Source organism: Aquarana catesbeiana, linkage group LG07, assembly GCF_042186555.1.
Source record: "Aquarana catesbeiana isolate 2022-GZ linkage group LG07, ASM4218655v1, whole genome shotgun sequence".
In the NCBI taxonomy this organism is placed as follows: domain Eukaryota; kingdom Metazoa; phylum Chordata; class Amphibia; order Anura; family Ranidae; genus Aquarana; species Aquarana catesbeiana.
In genome coordinates, this window is record NC_133330.1 from 56,173,073 (window position 1) to 56,195,305 (window position 22,233).

At 41.3% G+C, this 22,233-nt stretch overlaps 1 protein-coding gene across 9 annotated transcripts in view; it reads right to left on the minus strand.

The window, feature by feature from the left end:
- The window catches only part of MAGI1 (membrane associated guanylate kinase, WW and PDZ domain containing 1), a 763,134-nt gene that overhangs the window by 40,083 nt on the left and 700,818 nt on the right, over positions 1-22,233 (minus strand). For 8 of the 9 annotated variants that reach the window (XM_073592190.1, XM_073592191.1, XM_073592187.1 and 5 more), the window contains 3 exons: positions 8,303-8,394; positions 5,034-5,226; positions 1,404-1,700 (listed from right to left, as the gene is read on the minus strand). In XM_073592190.1, the coding sequence (XP_073448291.1) occupies positions 1,404-1,700; positions 5,034-5,226; positions 8,303-8,394 (582 nt within the window). The remainder of the gene's footprint in view (positions 1-1,403; positions 1,701-5,033; positions 5,227-8,302; positions 8,395-22,233) is intronic. The other variant, XM_073592188.1, reaches the window with a different exon arrangement.

The following is a 22,233-nucleotide window of genomic DNA, read 5'->3' on the forward strand; positions in this document are numbered from 1 at the left end:
TTTGAATATTCAAATTATTCGGTGGCCATGAACACAGTCTCATTCTAGATACAAAACTGATTGCTTAAGACAGAACAAAATATACCTGCGACTGTTCCAATATACAGAAGACTAGAAAGAACATTCAACTGCGCTAAAATCATTGTGGCATAAACGATCGCAGAAGGATTTGCTGACCTTTCACAGCCACTAGGGGAAGTACCTCTGTAACTGGGCATGAAATACGATCATGATAAATTAAGGATAATCATAAGAAAACGATGTTTAGATAAACTTCACAATACTGATTTAATAAACAGGCACTGAAAAATGCGTATATTTTAAATATATATTTTATCTCCTTCTTTAACCATGATCTCATCGGACATAATCTGCCTCCCTTTCTCTTTTTTTTTGACATTTTTTGTACAGATATGAAATATTTACTCTAATAAAGCATCCTTTGATTTTCACTTCAAAGCCTACAAAATGTTACAAGGCCTAATGTATATTTTATTTAGGACTGAAGCCAACAAGTTGATTAAATATTCTATGTACTTTTATTTCTTTCAGTGCTGAATTCAAGAGCCCATCTTTATGGCTCCCGATGCACAGGAGCTGAGCCATAAACCTACAATCGCTCAGAAGATTTCTCAATAATTACAGGTTTTTACTGTCGTCTTGGGCTTCAGATGGCACTTGCCTTCTTAATGGAATACAACTAGGAGCAAAATAAATTTTGAAAGTGTATTAATCAGTCAGTTTAAATTACAGAAAATGAAACTCGCTACATACAAATTTTCTGTGTTTCTTTGAACTGAGCTCAAACCTAGTGGTCCTCATTCATCAAACGACTTGTGTTTCTTGCAGCAAACAGATCTTATTTTTTTATTTTAGGGTAGATTGGAAAAGGAACAAAGTTGAAGGGAACCTATAAAAATAGACAGATGGGGTTCCTTTTGGCTGCTGGGCCTAGAGGCTCTAGCTACCCATACTTTTCAATTCCTCCCCTGGTATGCACCCACCTATGAATAGACCCAAGAGGAGGCTTATATCGTTGCTTGCGGTTATTCTCACGTTGTTGCTCCCATTTCACTCCTGGTCAGTTATTTGTCTTGATATTTTTGAGTCACTGCTACTATGTCTGCTGTTTTGTCTATAATTGGAAATTTTTTCTTTTGAAATAAAAATTACTTTTAAAAAAATAGACAGATGGGAACTACCATTGCTGCACGCTGTATCGAAAAACAATAATGATTTTTGGTCAATTACATTTTGTTTCCTGAGGACTAATGATCTGTACCCTCTGCATGGCTTAAATCATCCCTCAAAATGGCTGCCCGCACATTGTCGATATTCCTTAGAAAGCATGAAATCTGCCTTTAAAATGCAACTGTGTGTCATGGCATTTTAACTGCACTCACCGAAAGTTGTTCCGGCTTCCGGTCTGCTGACGGACGACACAATGACAAATCCAAAACCTTCATTTTCACCACGCTGAATTTCCACATCATAAGGCTGAACCACAGTGCTGACTAAGCCACTCCCTCCACCTCCACCGCTGCCGATTCCACTGGTGGAGCCACTGCCAGAGCTAACAGTGTTTAGTGAGTTTTGGCTGCCCTGGGGAGTGCGTTTCTCCTCTGTCAGAGATGCAGGCTGGTTACTACTATGATGGGAAGATGCTGGTGAGGCAGGGACTTCATTTTCTGTTTTGAGCACTGGAAGTCAAAATAGTGATACATTTTTGAATATTACTGGGGCACATGATGTTGGAAAAGTAATGGTTAGGACAAGACAACAACAAGAGACTTTGGGGTTGATTTACTAAAGGCAAATAGTGCAGTTGCACTCTGCAAGAGCAGTTGCTCCAGATCTTAGTAAATGGGCAAAAGTTCTACTGACTTCCATCATCCAATCATGTGCAAGCAAACATGTTGTTTTTTTTTTTAAAGGAGAAGTATGGGTTTGTTTTTTTTTCCCCTAATCATACTTACCTAGGTGGATGCAGCATTGGTCCGATGCTGCATCTGTCCCCTAGCGTTGCACTGAGAACCGAGCCACCGAACACCGGTTCTCTCAGCTCCCTGAGATCAGTCATTCAGCAGCTCTCCTGTTCTGTTCCTCCACACTCGCTGGAGCGCTGAGCTGTGGAGGGGCGCGGTGCTGCTGAGAGGCTGAGACTGCCATCAGTCCAGGCACTTGGCGGATCCAGACTCCTAGAGTCAGGATGACGCGGTGCCTGCACTGATCTGTGTGACGTCAGCAGAGAGCGGACTACAGCTTGCTCTCTGCTGAAAACGGGTCACAGGAGTGCAAAATAAATTCCACTCCTGTGACCCATAGGAGAAGCCAAGCCAAATGAGCCCAGGCTGGACTTCTCCTTTAATTTTTCTTGCATGTGAATGGGTATGCTTTGCAAAGTAAAGCTTTACCTCATTTACTAAGCTCTGAAGCAACTGCACTTTGCAAAGTGCACAGTCTATTTGTCTTTAGTAAATCAACTCCTTTATATCATCGTTAAATAGCCTATTCCATATTCAGAAATTTAAGCATGAACAAAACATGCAAAATACATCCCATATCTATCACTGTGAATCTGCAAATAAATGAAAAAACTTCCAAAAAGTTCTATTGAAACACCTGCAGGTTGTCTCTGAAGATTGGGGTTGATTTACAGGCTGTGCAGTTTACAATTGCACTCTCCATGTGCAGTTCCTCCAGAGCTTAGTAAATGAGGTAAAGTTTTACTTCACAAAGAATACCCAAACCAGTGCAAGGAAAATGAAAACAATCAGAGCACTTTCACACTGGGGCATTGGCGGTAAAGCGCCGCTATATTTATTGGCGCTTTACCATCGTTTTAGCAACGCTTTTCGGCCGCTGGCGGGGCGCTTTTAACCCCCGCTGGCAGCCGAAAAAAGGGTTAAAAGTGCTGCAAAGCACCGCTCCTAAAGCGCCTCAAAGAAGCTGCCTGCAGGACTTTTTTTGACGTCCTGCCAGCGCACTGCTCCAGTGTGAAAGCCCTCGGGCTTTCACATTGGAGTGACAGGAGAGGCGCTTTTCAGGTGCAATTTTTAGCGCTATAGCGCCTGCAAAGCACCTAAGTGTGAAAGGGGTCTAAGCATTTTTGCTTGCACATGATTGTGTGATGGAAGTCAGCAGAGCTTCTTCTCATTTACTAAGCTCCGGAGCAACTGCATTTGCAGAGTGCAACTACACTTTGCAAAGGGCACAGCCTATTTGCCTTTAGTAAATCAACCTCTTTGTCTTTGAGTTTTCGGGTCTGTGATTGGTTCAATCTGGTCATCACCTGTGACAATGATTTGTCTTGATTATATACATTATCTTTTCAGCAATAAACATCTCAATGCTTAGTGCACGCATAGATCTGCTGCATGTTGAAAAACCCTCACAGAGTTCAGCAGTTATTCATTTTTCTAAAGAGAAAATGACACAGAGTATGTACAGAACACAGGCTAAGACCAGCCACAGAAGATCGTTCTTTCCAGGCGCTTATCGAAAGAAAATTTTCCAACATTCCTATTCAAGATTGACTTCTCTCAAGCAGGAAGAGCCATAAATGGACCGAAATTTGTCAAGTTCAGCAGGTTTAGTCAAGTGAAAATGCTGCAAGCAGGTCCCAGTGGTGTGACAATCTACAGCAGGGGATTGTTAACTTTTTTACAATTACAGAGCCCTACTTGATTGCCCAACTGGTCCCCATAACCCCTTCTCCATACTGTCAAAATCAACATTGTTATTGACACTCCTATAAGGTGCCATTAAGAATTTAAAAGATGTCAATAGCTTGGTTTTATTCATATTAATAATATGAGAGTTTTGTACCCAAATAAGTTTTTTTTTAAATTCAGAAATTCTGTCCCTTTTTGGTTGTGATTTACTACGTTGGGAATCTCAAGATCACAAGTAAATATCTCATATCTGTCATTCTTGGGGTGCCCACATTCTGCCAACAGACCCCTGGGGCAGACAATCACAAACTAATAAACCGTAAAGGTTTTTGTCAGATTCAGATTTGGAACAATAAATTCTGATACCAGTGACTGAAATGAATTTGTGAGAATGGTAGTCAAATGCACAAAATAAATTCCAACACGGTAATTACACTGATTTGGGGGATCAGCCTGCCTGCTGAGGGACTCTAATGCCTAGTACACACAGGCTAAATGTTGGGAGACATCGGCCGGTTCAATAAAAAACGGCCGACATTCGGCCCGTGTGTATGTCAGCCTGTCCAACAGAAGCCGGATGTCTGGCCGGCTTCTGTCTGACAAGCATCCTGGAAAACCAGCAGCCATCCAGTTTCTGATCAGCACTCTCAGCCAATGGGTGGGCGCATATCGGACTGTTCTGGTCGAGGGGGAGGTGTCCGCCTGTCAGAACACAACAGCTCAGTGGGGGGAGATCGCTGTACTAATGTCGGATCCACCCAGATGCTTAGACTGGCACCTGGTTTAGCTTCTCAACGATCTGCTGAGAGGCTGAACCAGCCCCTCATTCCCCCTCCACTATGCTCCAGTGAGTGCTGGAGGGGCAGAGCAGAGAGCTGGTGACTGCCAGTCACTGCTCTCTGCTCAGAGTAGAGGGGGAGAACTGAGCGATCAGCGATGTTTGATCGCTCAGTTCTCAATGCAGAGCCATCAGATTGATGTTGCATCCACTCAGGTGAGTATAAATGTAAGTCCATACTTCTCTTTTAAGTAGATCGATTAACTGACTTCAGTACAACCATCCTGCCCATTCCTGCTGAACCGGACAAATTTTGATCTGTCTATGGCTAGTTTTAGAGGGAAAAAAAACACTTCATGATGCATACATGAAATTGCCCATATTAAAGCCCTGCGCTGCAAAAGAGGAGAATACTCACCTCTCCCGCTTGTGCCGCTGAACACCAGATTGCTTCACTGTATGCATAGTTTGAAACTGGTTTTACTTTAAAGTCATTTTTCCCTTCTTACACACACAAGACCCTTCCGATAATTTTCAAGAATATGGTATGAGAGCGGACCATAAGCATATTATCTACCTACCTGGATAAACTACTTTACGCCTTATGGTTAAATTGACATGGCCTTGTTTAGCTGCTTGCTGCATAAGCTGTACTACGAGTTGATGGGATTTCCCAACTACAGCTGTGCCATCCACGCAGATCAATTCATCGCCTGATCTCAACCGACCGTCTGCATCAGCTGATCCTAGAGGCACGATATGACCTATGAAAATCTGCCGGGAGAAGACACAAGATGAAATGCAAAAAAAAAAAAATTACCAGGGGCAATCATGCTCTTTGGATTTTTCTAAAAAGCAACTTTAAAGTAACTGTCTGTAAAAAAAAATTACGAGCAAAAAGCTCCTGTAAGCCTAGGTTCACATTGATGCGATTTGGCATTGGAATTGACATGTCAAATCAGGTCAAATCAGGTCATCATTTGACATGTCAAATCGCATGCCAAATCGGCGGCAATTGCCGGCAATGGCACTGTCCAAATCGGATTCCCAAAAGTAGCTTCTGTACGACTTTTGGCAATTTTGGGTGCGATTTCAATAGACATCTGAAACCCGCACAGATGTCTCTGAAATCGCTCCCGAAGTCGGACTGACACACGGGTATGAAATAGTTTTCAATCCCGCTGTCAGTGTGAACCTAGGCTAAAAGCGAAAAGAGATTATTCTTATCAGTGCCAGTTTGTGGAATCAAGAATCTTATCTGATGCCTTCACCCTCCTCTACTGCACTCTATGGACAGAACACTGTAGTGACCCAAAGGCCGACGGGAAGAACCACTAAGTGCAGTGGGGGATGCAGCCATCCAATACACCTGGAAGTGTGTCAGATACGAAGGTTTCTTTTGTGTAGCTTTGCTCAGCAGCATAGTAAACATTCTTCGATTTGGTGCAGATATAATTTAATGTTTATTTCCCTAACAGTGATTATAGCTATTTGTATGCGGATAATTGTCCTACTACATACAGAAACAAGGCTTCCAGAACATAATACTTAATTAATACCATTATTTATATTACAAAGATCATAATCATACCTCTAGGTAAACAATTTTTAAAAGTCTACAGTTTCAAAGCCTTATATATTCACATGCTATACAATCCTAGTCTGAACCATCAGAATGGGAAGAATTTACAAAGCAATAAATACAATAAATCATGCTGCAATCGCGGCAAACCGCACAAAGCATGTCACCCAAAAGAAGCTCCATTTTTAGGTGCCAAGCTTCACGCAATGCGGTTTCCCTGTGATTGCAGCTCGATTTATCACGTGACAATCGCAGCAGAACCACACCTTGTTTTTAGGTGCCATTAAAATGGATGCGTTGTCCGATTTGTCATTTTAGCAGAGCATTTTAAAATCACAATTTTGCACGCGAATCAAAACGCCCGGTGTGAATGCAGCCTCAGGGAATGCTGAATATTAATTTAATTGGGAATGTTGGCTGTATGTTAGGTTTAAACAAGATTACACAAATCATAAACAGAATGAAGATTTTAAAACAATAACTCAATATGATAGAATTACGGTATATCATAGCAAACACCCAGCACATTTCTTAAAGCGGTAGTAAATCGCATCCAAAAAAAAATTGGGCCCTGGGCAGTTTAAGTCATAATGTGCTAGTATGCATCGCATACTAGCACATTATGACAGACTTTCCTGAAAGTGAAGCCCTCCAGTGGCACGCTGTCACTACTGAAGACGCTTCCATCTTCACCTGATCTTCTTTCAGAGTTCGCAGGCTTAAGATATCTGATCAGCCCTTCAGCGCAAAATCATGTACCTGTACGACTGTTTTGTTTCCGGGTCTGGGGCGCACGTGCGCGCCGACCCACTCCAGCTGTGATTGGATACAGCGGGCGCCAATCAGCAGGTCCGGTGGACCCGATGTTCTCCGGCACCCGTGAGAGGCAGAAAGGCGTTCTGCCTATGTATACAAGGCAGATCGCCATTCTGTTAGAGGGGAAGATGGAGATCCTTTGTTTCTGCTAAGCAGGCACAGGGATCTCTGTCTTCCCCCAGTCAAAGCACCCCCCCCCCCCAGTTAGAAAGCACTCCCAGGGAAAACAGTTAACCCTTTGTTAACCCCTTCCCTGCCAGTGTCATGAGTACAGTGACAGTGCATATTTTTAACACAGATCACTGTAATGGTGTCACTGGTCCCCAAGACGTGTCACTTAGTGTCAGATTTGTCTGCCGCAATGTCGCAGTCCTGCTAAAAAACACTGATCGCCACCATTACAAGTAAAAAAAAAAAAAAAATAATCCATAAATCTATCACATAGTTTGTTTATGCAATAACTGTTGCGAAAAGCAATCAATAAACGCTTATTGGGATTTTTTTTAACCAAAAATATGTAACAGAATACATATTGGCCTAAGTTGATGAAGAAATTCGATTTTGTACATTTTTTTTTATTGGGTATGTTTTATAGCAGAAAGTAAAACAAATTTTTTTTTTTTTTCAAAATTGTCGGTATTTATTTGTTTATATTGCAAAAAATAAAAACCTCAGAGGTGATCAAATACCACCAAAAGAATGCTCTGTTTGTAGGAAAACAAAAGATATCGATTTTATTTGTGTACAGTGTTGCAATTGTCAGTTAAAATAACGCAGTGCAGTATCGCAAAAAAATGGCCCGGTCATGAAGGGGGATAAACCTTCCGGAGCAGAAGTGGTTAAACACCGTCCACGCATTTCTGATAATAGAATAGAAATGCACTGGACTGCATCTGATGTGAACCAGCCCATAAACAAGATTTTACAAACTATGCACAGAACAAATTGTAAAAATAACACAATACTATGACATTATTTGTAATAACCCGTTCTTTGTATTAATATCTCAAAAACTTTAATAGTTTCTTTGAAAATGTATATTTTTTTCATCATGTTTAATTTCATATTACCTGGAGGTTAGACAGCTTCTGGTCATTTCTGAGCATGCACATAGGTAATAGTCCCCTAATACCTCCCAAGCCTAATTATTACTCAATCATAGAATGCAGTGCTAGGATCTGGCGTTATCAAACACTGGGGCGTGTAGGTCTACTTTAACGGTGTGTACTATATAGACACACTTGTTTTGTGGTCGCTTCGGAGATAATTCATCTATATTGTGTGCGGCAAAGCAGTTCACAACACAGATTACCCCAATAGAAACCCACAGCACGTCCCCACAAACACAATGCGATTGCCAGTCACCAGAGAGCACAAATCCTAAGTGTTGTCAACGGTGGTAAGAAAACCATTCACATTGTACATCACCATCTGTTGTCAGCATTTACTTACTGGCTCCCCAGGTTCATTCCCTCCAAGAATTCTGAAGCCAAAGCCGGTTTCCTTCCTCCACAAGAAGATATCATGCTCCTGAAAATCTGGAACTTGGGAAACCATAAAGGGAAGAGAAAAGAAAAAAAAAAAAAGAGAAAAGAATCACAGTTACTTTACATGCAAAAAAAACAAAGCCAAAAAAAGACCGATACATGGAAATTGGCATTAATTATTCATTGTGTTGAGCTGCCAGGAAGCAATCTGTGTGTGAGATGTACTGGGAAGAGATGTGAGCTGCTGCACATGAGACCAAGGTAAAGAGCTTGAAGCTTAAAGAGAACCTGTCTCCTTGGCATACACTCAGCCATCTTGTGTGCCAGGCCAGAAACAAGAGTGCCCTGTAGTTCCCAACCTATCACATACAAAAAGAAGAAATTCAACTGAAAACACAAAGCTCTTTGAGCAGTCTGAAAAAAAAACATATTCCCCTATGTTATCCATATTTTGTCGAGCAACATTTGGCTCATTAAGTAGTCCCGTGGCCATGCTATGGAGAGTCGAATATATAACAAGCAATAACTAAGCTTTAAACTCCTCATTGACCTCGGTAGCTGCAGACAAGGAGCAATTAATCCTTAAAGTTCACAAAAGAAGCACTTAAAGTGTTTGTAAAGGCACAAGGTTTTCTACCGTCATGCATTCCCCCATACTAATCTAAGCCCCATCTTGATCCAGGGATGTCCACAAGAGCCTTGCTTCTCTGGGAACTCGCACCCCTGATTGGATTTTGGCAGCAGCAAAAGCCATCAGCTCCCACTGCAGTCAATCACAGCCAGTGAGCCAATCAGGAGACAGAGGGGGTGGGGCCGAGCTTCGGCTCCATGTGTGAATGGATACTAAGGGTGGACTCAGGCGTGTTCGTAGCTCCACATGCCCGAGCCCTCCAGGAAGCTTACACTGCACAGCGCTAATCATAGGCAGTGAGACATTTCCCGATCTCTGCAGCCGCGGATCAGGAAATGTCTCACTGCCTGTGATTAGCGCTGCACAGTGTAAGCTTCCTGGTGGGCTCGGGGATGTGGAGCTACGAACATTCCTGAGCCCATCCTTAATGGACACACAGAGCCGCAGGTCGGGAGCATACCTGCTGCCCCCACAACAAGGCTTTAATATCGTTTTAAGTTGTTCAAGTCAGGTTTCAGCAATTTAATCTCTCCCCCTCATCCTGTATACATGTTCTACGTTTACATTACAGACTAGCAGGCTGCCAAGTCAGAGGGAACAGAAAAAACTGAACTCCTGAAAAAAGTACTTTCTGCTGTGAAATTTGAGGAAGAATTGCTTCACAGTGTCTGCATCTATAGAGGACTGTGAGGGCTTGTTTTAAAAGATAAGTATGAGATTCATTAAAAAAAAATACTCACCTAGATGGATTCAGTGTCAGTCCGATGCTGCAGCTGTCCCCCTGCCAGCTCTAAGACAGAGAACTGAGCGATCAAACACCACTGATCACTCAGCTCTCGGCCCTCAGCCTGCAGAGAGCTGGAGACTGTCAGCCACCGGCACTCTGCTCTGCCCCTCCAGCACTCACTGGAGCACTGGGATGTGAAGGGGGTGGGAGCAGCTGGCTCAGCCTCTCAGTGTCTCACTAAGATGGTCAGTCAGCTGCCGGTCCAGGCATCTGGGTGGATCCCGACCTTATCTTTTCAGAGCCTGGACCGGCTATGTGATGTCAGCCGACACTGGGCTTTAGCTGGGCTGAAAATGGGTTACAGGAGTGCAGAACGAACTGCACTCCTGTGAAACATAGGAGATGTACAGCCAAAAAAGATTTGGCTATATGTCTCCTTTAAAGCTTATTTCTGACTTATTAACAATATTGAAATATTTATATGTTTGCAGCCTGGCCATAGATTTTCTTTAAAGTCCTTCCTTTTGTCACAAAAAATCTAGATATCTAAACTAAAGTTCTGTTGGGAGATAAAATGCTCCCTTGTTTAGACTGTAGAAATATCTAATGTGTATGCAAGGCATAGACAGCATATGGCTTAAGGCAACTGCCCAAGCTACTTCACCCTGACCCGACTTCTCGCTCCAGCCAAGGAAAGGCTTGTGTGAGCTGAATTCAACCTTCACAAGGATGCATACTTTCAATTCACTCAGGGCTAGAGATTCACAAAGACATTAGAAATTCTGTCTAATACCTTAGAGATATGGCTATTTCTTAATGAGCTGAACGACAAAACGGCTGCAGGGTAAACAGTTACGATTGACTAATAGTCTACAAAACGGTTGTCTCAGCTAGATCTAGATTAGATTCAACTTTGACAGTCACTTTTTTTTCTATAACGGCTGTCTTAAAACTCCATGACAAGGGAATATCAGTGACAGTATATGGAACACATGTCATTCTTATATGTAATTGGCATACATAAGTAGTCATTAAATGGAAATGAAAACGGTAAGCTTGTGGATATAGGAGCCTTGTAGAGTAATTCATTTTAAATTATAATCTGCTACTTTCAGAAGAGGACTGGAGACCTTTGGCCTTGACAGCAAAAGCACAACCAAGTGGCCTTTTCATGTTGGGAACAGAAAGTGTACCCCATAAAGTATGCTGCGGTGTTGCATTGACTGGTGAGCATAACAGAAGCTGGATGTCCCTAAAGAATGTTGCTTATTGTGATGCATCTTTTTACATCTTCCAGCACCAGCTTTCCTCTGTGGCTTCCAGCATTTTGTTGCATAGCATCTTAGAGCTGTAGAAGAAGTTGCTGCTTGAAGTCTTCTCTCTACCAGGTTCTGCGAATGCATTCTGAATGGGGAGCAGTTAGCTAAATAATTCCAAACATACACTATACTGTCAAAAGTATTGGTACGCATGCCTTCACACGCACATGAATTTTAATGGCATCCCAGTTTTAGTCCGTAGGGTTCAATATTGAGTTGGCCCACCCTTTGCAGCTATAACATCTTCAACTCTTCTGAGAAGGCTGACCACAAGGTTTAGGAGTGTGTCTATGGGAATGTTTGACCATTCTTCCAGAAGTGCATTTGTGAGGTCAGGCACTGATGAGTAGTCCTGGCTTGCAGTCTCTCCTTTAATTCATCCCAAAGGTGTTCTAGCAGGTTGAGATCAGGACTGTGCAGGCCAGTCAAGTTCCTCCACCCCTCGCTCATCCATGTTTTTATGAACCTTGCTTTGTGCACTGGTGCTCAGTCATGTTGGAACAGGAAGGGGCCATCCCCAAACTCTTCCCTCAAAGTTGGGAGCATGAAATTGTTCAAAATGTCTTGGTATGCAGGCAGATGCCTTAAGAGTTACCTTCACTGGAACTAAGGGGCCAGGCCCAACCCCTGGGAAACAGCCCCACCCCATAACCCCCACTCACCCAAATGATTTGGACCAGTGCACAAAAGCAAGGTCCATAATAACATGGTCGAGCGAGTTTGGGGTGGAGGACCTTGACTGGCCTGCACAGAGTCCTAACTTCAACCCGATAGAACACCTTTGGGATGAATAAGAGCGGAGACTGCGAGCCAGGCCTTCTCGTCCAACATCCGAAGGGGTTCAATTTTGAGTTGGCCCACTATTTGCAGCTATAAAAGCTTCAACTCTTCTGGAAAGGCTGTCCACAAGATTTAGGAGGGTGTCTATGGGAAGGTTTGACCATTCTTCCAGAAGCACATTTGTGAGGTCAGGCACTGATGGTGGACTTGAATGCCTGGCTCGCAGTCTCCACTTTAATTCATCCCAAAGGTGTTCTTTGGGTGGTTGAGGTGAAAGGAACTGTTAAGGCGTTAGCACACCAAGACATTTTGGACAATTTCATGCTCCCAACTTTGTGGGAACAGTTTGGGGATGGCCCCTTCCTGTTCCAACATGACTGCGCACTCGTTGAAGCTGTTATAGTTGCAAAGGGTGGACCAACTCAATATTGAACCCTACGGACTAAGACTGGGATGCCATTAAAGTTCATGTGCGTGTAAAGGCAGGCCTCCCAATAATTTTGACAATATAGTGTATGTCACTGAGTGGGGGTATCACTTTGATCAACATCTCAATGGTGAAGTATCTCCATGCAGCGTCAACAGCTCAACATATCGTTCTGGTACTGCTCCACTGGGCAAATGGTATGATTAGAACTTCATCTTTTTCTCATAAACCTTCTGAATAATGAAGTGTACAGTCCAATTGCAACTCGGCATTGTAAGCCATGTACTGTATTGTCTCTACCACCTGTTCAGGTCGTGCTAACCAGTGGAACAGCAACACTCATAACAGGAGAAACAAATGCTGTTAAGTTCATGGCTCTGGTGAGAGGCGACCTAGGCAGGAGACTGGGGTCCGGTGGATGTCCAGGGGTCCCAGCTACAATTCTTATGCTTCTGAAGTAAACCAAAGGGATAGAATAGTAGTCAAAACTGTTTAGCTGTCTGTGAAATCACAAAGGAGGATGTACTTGTAGACTGTTGGTGTCTGATTGGGAAGGGCCATGCCAACCAAAGGGATGGGAGGCCAATAGCTGCTACCTTGCCCCATTCTGCCTTAATTCTTATCTAACTCACCCAGTTTGAACCCTGATTCAATTATGCTTATTCTCCCCCTTTATTGTACAAATAGAAGCTTCATCCTGGCATATTTATCAGATAGATATCTTCCTAGCCACAGGTTTGGTATATTATGATGCTCATTTTTGTGCATATTGGATATTAATAATAAGGAGAACATCATGTGGTTCAGAGGGTCCAGAATTTCCATTGACAGTCCAGAAACATTATGCTATCCATATGGTAGTATGCACACAAGAGGCATGTTGACAAGAGTGGTTGAAGAGTATTATGACTCACAAGGCGGCATATCCTCCCACTAATGCCCTTATGATACAGCAATGTGCGGCTGGTATTTCCTCAACAGCAGAAGTGCCATGGTAGGTTACTTCTGCCTTAGCAGAGGGTCGTCTCATTGACCTCACTGTGTTCCCAGAAAACTGTTTTTGTTATCCTTAGCAGCTATACTCTATTATTGATTTCAGTAGTGGTCTGTACATGACAATACCAGTAAGTAAGTTAAGTAGGAAAGGTAATATGAGGACCATTACGGAAAGAAAAAAGAATCAATATAATTAGGGGAAGATATTTCTTGTGGTCAGGCCATCGACTTGTGAGAAAGAGCTAGAAGTACAGATGCCAGTGTCAAATATTGGGAAACACCTCATTTTACTAAATGTCTAACAGGGAATTATCTCACTCATAGCAACCAGTAGGATTCTTGTCTCCATGAGCTAAAGTCAACTTAAAAAAAAATGCCGAAATGTGATTGGTCATTATGGGAAACTTCTGACTCTTTCATATGTGAGGCCCTGTGTGTGTGTGTTAAATAAAACTGGTAGTCGGGCCAAGGGACTGCATCCAGTTTATTATAATTTGGGGCCAAAATGAATTTTTCAATATTTTGTTTTTTAAAGGCAGACTGGTGTGTATTTTCAAAAAATACTTTTAAATTATTAATATTGGAAATTCATTATAAAGTGAGTCTCAACCTGCTGGCTGCACCATATTCACAGGAATATATTTCATATGTGGATTTGTAGCTGTGATTTCTGTATGTTTGAGAGTACAGTCAGCACCCTGGCTGGAAAGTATCATGAAAAGATCAATTCTAGCATAAGGTAGCTGGAGAGTGTATTGTCACTAGCTCAACGCCGTGGTCCCAAAAGCAGAAAAGCATGACTGCTGTACTACACCATAGGCGGGTAGCACAGCATGTATATGTAGTGAGCAAGGTATTTAGTTAATTATAAGTTAAAAATTTCAAATAATGTATTTAACAATATGAACACACGTTGATTTGACTATTTGCCAAAAGTTGATCAAACAAATATAAACTTTAAAACAATTATAGAATATTCTATAGATTTAAAGGTAAAGTGAATGCAAATAAAAAGGTAACTTAAAGTGTTACTAAACCCAGGACCCTGCATTCACTATATCTGGTCCCCCACAGTACACAGAACATGGCAATAATTTTAGTAAATTTAAACTGCTAAATACCTTTTCTCATCAGTAGTATATAGCAGTCTTATGACTTCTATCAGTGCTTGGTTAAAGCTTGCAGGAAGAGTTTTCATACTGCACTGAGATGCAAGACCCCTGACCCCATGTCTGGACAGTGCTGATTGGCCCTGTTCTGATCACATGCACTCTCCCAAGAAAAGAAAAAAAACTCTCTAGCAATACACACCAAACTGAGCATGTGCAGCCTGACTTCATGGACTCTGTGTTATTTGGATCAGTTTTGGAGTTAGTGGAAGAAAAGGAGGATCTGTGCAAACAGGATCAAACATCTTTTTTTTACACAATGCAGAGGATTAAGCCCTTAGGTTCAACAGAGTATAACAAGCATGCTTTACTGCATATACAGTATAGAATGATTTTACTGCTGTGTGTTTAGTAACACTTTAAGTTGGAAGCACCAAAGTAGAGAAAACAAACCCAAGTTATAAAATCATGATTACTCGGCTATGCTTCAAAAGACCAAGAGACTATTAGCATTTGCACTTTTTGTTTAGAATATTAATGAGTCATACGTGCTTAGTTAACACAAATTATGTATTGGCTTATTTTTTTGCATACAAAGAGACAGTGATAAATACATTTGAAGTCTATGTTGACTAAAGAATATTGAATTTGGATCATGAGCCAATCAATGTCCAATAAACGAGCTCCATCTAATGGATGTTCTTTGGCAGAGAGTAGAATCTACTTTGGAAACAATGGCTCCTGGTGAAAACACAAGGTAGAATAAAGCCAAGGCAAAGTCACCAAAGTGCGTCTCCTCAAAGCCAGAAGAAATAGAATTTTAACAGGAAGTCTCAAACAACTTACAATTTAAAATCAGGATTTAAGTTGTGCTTACTCCAGCTCAAATGAGTTTATATTTGGTAAACCCCATGTACTATATCTGATTGATAATGAAGGCCTCTTGAGCCCCCTTCCCTAGGGAAAGAGCCTTGACTGATAGGGGCATGGCCAGGTGCCGGACAAGGCAATGATTGGTTGAAACATGGGGGTTGGGATGGGCCTGAGCTCGGGGAATGTGTGCCCCCAGGGAATTCTGGGTCTTTCAGAAGAGTCATATGGAAGAGCTGCCCCTTGCTGCCCTGAAGCTGCTCCAAAGAATTGCCATACAATAACCCTGCTCTACACATGGCAGTCAGTGCCAAACTGCCAGCCAATCAAAAAAACGTTTGAAATGGAACTGCCCTCTCTGGCTGATTTTTATAATTTCGTCAGTCCAACTGTGAGGCTTTGGAACATCTTTATTAGATGGCAGTAGTGACACTCTCTTTTCACACTTTATGAAAGCTTTGCCAGACAGGTAAACAAAGTCAAAGATTCGCCCTAAATGCAGCTGCCCTATCAGCTATACTTTGATATTGATTGTTAACGTACCTTAAAGCGTTTGTAAACCCTTACTTATACCCAGTGAAGTGACTGGCGTTGGTGATACACAGAGATGAAACAAATCCTCCTACATAAGTTGTACCTGTTTATTTGCTGCGTTCTCTTCTCTACAGGTATTCAAAGTGCAGAATGTATACAGCTTCTCTAAGCTTTCAGAAAGCAGGGGGAAAAGAGCTGAAGTTACACTCCACAGAGCTCAGTTAGGTGAGCTCTGAGTGTTGATTGGAGCGGAGGGATTGGACACCCCCCCAGCTTCACACAGCACACAGGAACAGAGCTGAGGCTGTAAATCACAGGCTGTGTGCTGGGAGCTACCCCGTCACCTTTTTTTCTCTTGGTGTCTGGAAAACCTGTCAGAAGAGACTCATGCAGATAGCAGAGAAGTGGGGTAGCAGAAAGAAATTAAACTTAGTGCTCTGGAGTGAGACAGTTACTCACTATTGAGGTATATGCTTTGTTTCTATTTCGTGTCAGAGGTTTACAACTGCTTTAACCACTTCTGGACATGTACGTGATTTCGTGCACTGGGTCTAATTGGACACAGCGGGAGTCAATCAGCGGGTCCGGCGGACCCAATGTTTGCCGGCGCCACGTGATCGTTCTGAGGAGAGGCAGAACGGCAGTCTACCTATGTAAACAAGGCAGACCACTGTTCTGTGAAAGGGGAAGATGGAGATCTTGTCTTCACCCAACCAACCCCCCCCCCCCAGTTAGAAAGAACTCCCTAGGAGCACATTTAACCCTTTGATCGCCCCTGATGTTAACTCCTTCCCTGCCAGTGTCATTAGCACAATGACAGTGCATTTATTTAGCAGTGATCAAAAGTGTCATTTAGTGTCAGATGTGTCTGCCACAATGTCGCTGTCCCACTATAAATCGCTGATCGCCACCATTACTAGTAAAAATAATTTAAAAAAAATTCCATTAATGTATTCCATAGTTTGTAGGTGCTTTAACTTTTGCGCAAACAAAGCCATATATACGCTTATTGAGATTTTTTTTACCAAAAAACATGTAGCAAAATACATATTGGCCTAAACTGATGAAGAAATTCGATTTTTAAAATTTTTTTTATTGGGTGTGTTTTATAGCATAAAGTAAAAAATATTGTTTGTTTTTTTTTTTCAAAATTATCGGTCTGTTTTTTATTTGTAGCGCAAAAAATTAAAAACGCATAGGTGATCAAATACCACCAAAAGAAAGCTCTATTTGTGGGGAAAAAAAAGACATCAATTTTATTTGGGTACAGCATCGCACGACTGACTAATTGTCAGTTAAACTAATGCAGTGCCAAATTCCAAAAAATGGCCTGGCCATGAAGGGGGGTAAACCTTCCGGGGCTGAAGAGGTTAAATACGATATTTCATTTAAAGCTATTTTGCTCTAGGTGTCAGACAAAGTCCTCATTCCGCTGCCAGGAATAATGCTGTATACTATATGTAGTTGAGGCTACATACAGTTAATACAGTACAGAGTGTCCAGAAAGTGCACCGGTTAGTGCAGTAAATACTAATTAAAGGGACATTATTTGTAGAGTTAAGCTTGAAAAGATTCATAAATCGAGGATACCAGAAGTGATACTCCAGCCAAAACTTTTTTTTTTTTGTTTTGACATAGGAGTCAGAACCTTTTTCATATTTTTTTTTTAATTATTGTCTGCATCACCATTAGAAAGGTTTCCTCTCATTTCCTACCCCATCGACCCCATAGAAAGTTAAAAAAAAAAAAAATCTATACATTGGGAAACAGCAATACAAACAGCTCATAGAACAAAAATATAACAAATTCTATGAAAAAGTGTTTTTGTTTGTTCTTGTACCATACAGGACATAAGAAGGCATCTTCTCAAATGGGTCACAGTCAGCAATACAAATATTAGACATCATTTTACACGGTACACTTGCTAATGGTTTTATTTGCTTTAAGATTAATATTCCTAATGGTTTTGGGACCATATTTTTAGCCCTGATAAAGCAGACACAGATTCCTAAAGCTTGTTGGATTTTCTTTACTTATAAACAGCAATTACGAGCATTCCCCTGCAGTTGAGTTTGAAATCTTTGCAGTAGCACACTGTAAAATAACCAATGTCTGCAGCAGTGGCGGCCCGTCCATACGGGGCGCACGGGCGCCGCCCCCCCATTCTACAGGCGGGGTGCCAGACGCATGGATTCCAATAGGGTTTTTTTTTTCAAGCACATGATTAGAGCAAGAGGCTTTAATCGGTTTCAACAAAAGGGTGGGCGAATAAATGAATATTCGCTATTGTCACACTGATTCTCCTCCCGGCCAATCGGGAAGCGGGTCGTAAGACCCGTTTCCGATTGGCCGAAAGGAGAAGCGTCCCAATTGGCCTAGGAGGAGGAGACACCGTGATGCTGAGGAGGAGAAGCAAGAGGAAGCCGCCCTGCACCATAGATGGGGTAAGTGCCAGGCTAGGAACCGTCCGACCAACTGCCTGCCCCCCCCCCCAAGAATATACCACCAGCCACCACTGGTCTGCAGTTACAAACTGTGCTCATACATGATGTTATCGAAGGCTGTCAAATGTGCCAACTACAAACTGTTTTTAATCTTAATATACAAAGGGAGCGATGGAACTGGTAAAATCTTGTATGGTGAAGTTACCCCAATATCACACATAAATCAGATTTCAATACTTTATTTCTTGAAATATAAGTTGAAAGAAAAGTTGAGTGATGACCCATATAAAGAAAACCTGAATTCGTTAAAAAAATGTCCTGATTTTTTTTTTTTTATCCTAAATTCCCTCAACTTTTTTTCTTGATATCCATCAAGCTTTATTGCAACTAGTGCAAACTCACAAAGCCAAACTCACTTCCACATCCTAGGAAGTAGGAAAGGGTCTGGTGGTGAGCGATGTGGCATAGTTAAGCCTGGTACACACAATGACATTATCAGACGAACGATCGTCCGTTTTTTTTTTTTTTGCATGCCAGTCTTCATATCAAAAACGAAGAGGTTACAAAAGTACGAAAATTCTCTAACGACAGAATACAAATTCAGAAGTGATGTAATGTGTTGTAGTGTATTCATATTGTATATTCAGACGAAAACTGTACTGATTAAACAAAATTTGTACGATCTGGTATCGTACGAGAAAAGTTTTCGTGTTTGTCCCTTTGGATAATTTCAGGCGAAAGCTTTGTACTAACGATCAGATCGAAAGCGGTATTTTTGGTACAATTCTTTAATCGTGTGTACAGGGCCTTAGGTTTTGTGAATTTGCACTAGTTGCAATAAAGCTTGATTGATATCAGAAAAAAAACAAAAAACACATGGAAGTGCAGCCTGTTTTGTTTTGTGTTTGGAGAAGGAATAATCTCAGTATGTATATACCTGTGGTCACCGGATGAATTGTTAGGCCCCATTTACACCTGAGCAATTTTCAGCTTGTAAAACGCTCAGCTCTGCATAGAGCTGCACGATTCTGGCCAAAATGAGAATCACGATTTTTTGCTTAGAATAAAGATCACGATTCTCACGGCGTAAAATCTTTTACATTATACAAAAAAAAATTTGGGCTAACTTTACTAATTAGGTTTTTTTTTTTTTTAATTCATTAAAGTATTTTTTCCAAAAAAACTGCATTTGAAAGACCACTGTGCAAATACAGTATGACATAAAATATTGCAAAAAACCACCATTTTATTCTCTAGGGTCTCTACTAAAAAATATATATATATAATGTTTGGGGGGTTCTAAGTAATGTCTAGCAATTTCTAGCAAAAAAAAATGATTTTTACTTGAAAACACAACTGTCAGAAAAAGGTTTAGTGTTGTTAAACGTTCCTAATTTACATACAGAAGTCTATTCCTTTGATGCAAAAGACAAACTGTTACAATGTTTAGACTTAACATTCCACTGACAGAATGTTTTAAAACTTGGCAGACTGTCCAGACTTTGACTTTTAAATGCAGAGAGAAAATTCTCTGCATACCAAAGATCGGGAAGATCGGGAAACCCTTTGTCAAGATCGCAATGGGGAAAAAACCGTGATAACGATTCTTGACGATTAATCGTGCAGCTCCAGCTCTGGAGCTCCAAAACGTCCAACAAGCAAAATCCCATTCAACAGCCCCTGTTCACATATGAGCATTCTGTCACCTGAAGCAAAATGCCCGAAGCTCAAAAAAGTACATGAGCTTCTTTTTGGCAGATTACAAGCACTTTTGGCCCCATGAACTTCATTAGAAACGGCTGACTTGAACAGAAAAATGCTCATAAAATGCTTGCAAAACGGTCAAACAGCAGCTCTTCACCCCTAATTTCCTCTCCCTCTCCTCCCCCTAGTGCTTTCTATTGGCTAAACAAAAATGCCTAAAGCTGTTAAACCCTTGTAATACATTTCTAAAACGCTTTAAAAAGGCTTGAAAAAAGCAGCAAAAAAAGCTTAAAAAAAAAAAAAACCACACCCGAAAAACGCCAGCAAATTGATACACTCATGTGTGAATGGAGCCTTAAAGACCACAGTAATAGCTTTATTTTTTTAAATAAATGACTATTACTTCAACATGCTAATGAAATGTTGAAATAAAATTTTTACGTTTTCACTACATACCTTCATTTAAACCTAGTGACCTTATTGCTGGGTCTCTGCACCGCTCTATGCAATGCAAGCAGATAATGAATAGTGGGAGGGGCATGGGCAGGAAAGAGATAAATGATGCTGGATATCCACAAGCCAATAAAAGACGGGCTCTATCTGAATTGCTTCAGTATGTAGTATAAAATCAGCATGCGTTAAATCAAAGTAATCAATTTCACAACAGCAGAGGAGCCGGTACAACTGCATAAGACTAAAGGTAAGGCTGGAGTTCAGCTTTAAAATTAAAAAGCTAAAAATTTTCACTTGAAGGCAGCTGGTCAATAATGCAATTAATGGAGTTTTTCTTGCTCTCCAAGCCATTTAGCCTAATTGGGTGGCAATTTACCTTAATTAAGATTAAATACCCATAAAATCTAAGCAAAACATCAATAACTATCCAATGTGCTTTATTCATGCATTGAGATCTTTCCACACTAAAATAAAAAAAATCTTAGCTGTCATAGTTCACTACTTACAGAGAGACAAAATATACAGAACATTCTTGCATTTCCCTATTATTGAATTAAAAAGAACAGAATTTGGTTGTGAGCTTTTTGGCAGTTGGTGGATTTACGGAAGCGAAGAATGGAGTTTGGTCATGTTTCAGCAACTGCCATTTCTCTAACTGGGCTCCTCCAGCCAGATATACTGACAGTTTCTGGGAATATGTAAAAGACTGAATAAGTTCCGCAAATGAAATCTGTTATATCCAAATTCCTAAACCAGAACCCCGTTAAGGGGGATGAGATGAGATTTTCAATTAGATTTTCTTGGCTTAGGCAAGGTAAAATAGTATTGGGCACATACTTACTTAGTCAGGTTGAAAAACTCCATATATACAATCCCACAGTTTTTGCAGAGGAAGGCAAAAAAAAATAAAAACAGTAAAGCATGATCCAATTTGCTCCAACGGGAGGCAATTGGATATTCCCTGAATCAACTACCCCTGGTGTTATTACCTATAAATGGTAAAATCCAGTTATGTTCTGCACGTTTAGGTATGTATCCAACTCTTCTATAAAACAATATACAGTGGAACCTTGGATTACAAGCATAATCCGTTCCAGGAGAATGCCTGTAATCCAAAGCACTCGCATATCAAAGCGAGTTTTCCCATAGAAGTCAATGGAAACGAAGATAGTTCGTTCTGCATTGACTTCTATTGCATGCAATACCACATGTGGCCAGAGGTGAGGGGGCGCCAGAGAGCCTCGGAAATACAGGGGGTCCCCTAGTTACAAACATCCGACTTACAAACGACTCCTACTTACAAACGGAGGGAGAAAACAGGAAGTGAGAGGAAATCTACCCCTAGGAAGGGAAATTTACTCCTGTAAGAGCAATTATGGGGAAAAGGTACCTCCACTGATGCATTATCACCAAGGCTTGTTTCCACAACAACCCAAAATTTTCAAAATCCAATTGTCATTGGGACAGAAAGTGAGGTGAAATCTTCTGAACAGGGGCACAGACAGCAAAACAAATGTTACAGGGGTGTTAACCCTTCCCTATGCTATCCAAAAAGCTTAAAAATAGTTTTTTTGGCTGGAGCTACACTTAAAAAATGTACCTGTTCCGACTTACAAACAGATTCAACTTAAGAACAAACCTACAGACCCTAACTTGTTTGTAACCCGGGGACCCCCTGTACTCAGGGACAGCTCGGCTGAACTCAAAAAGCCTTGGAAAGGCTCAGAAATACTCGGAACGGAGTATTTCCGAGTGTCCCTGAATATTTCTGAATGGCTCCGAACCGTTCCGAGTGTCACCAGCGCCCCCGCACCTCTGGCCAAATGCAGTACTGTACACCCCATTAGCTTGAATTCTGCTCATTTTGCCAAACACTCGCAAACTAAGTCAGAATTTAAAAAA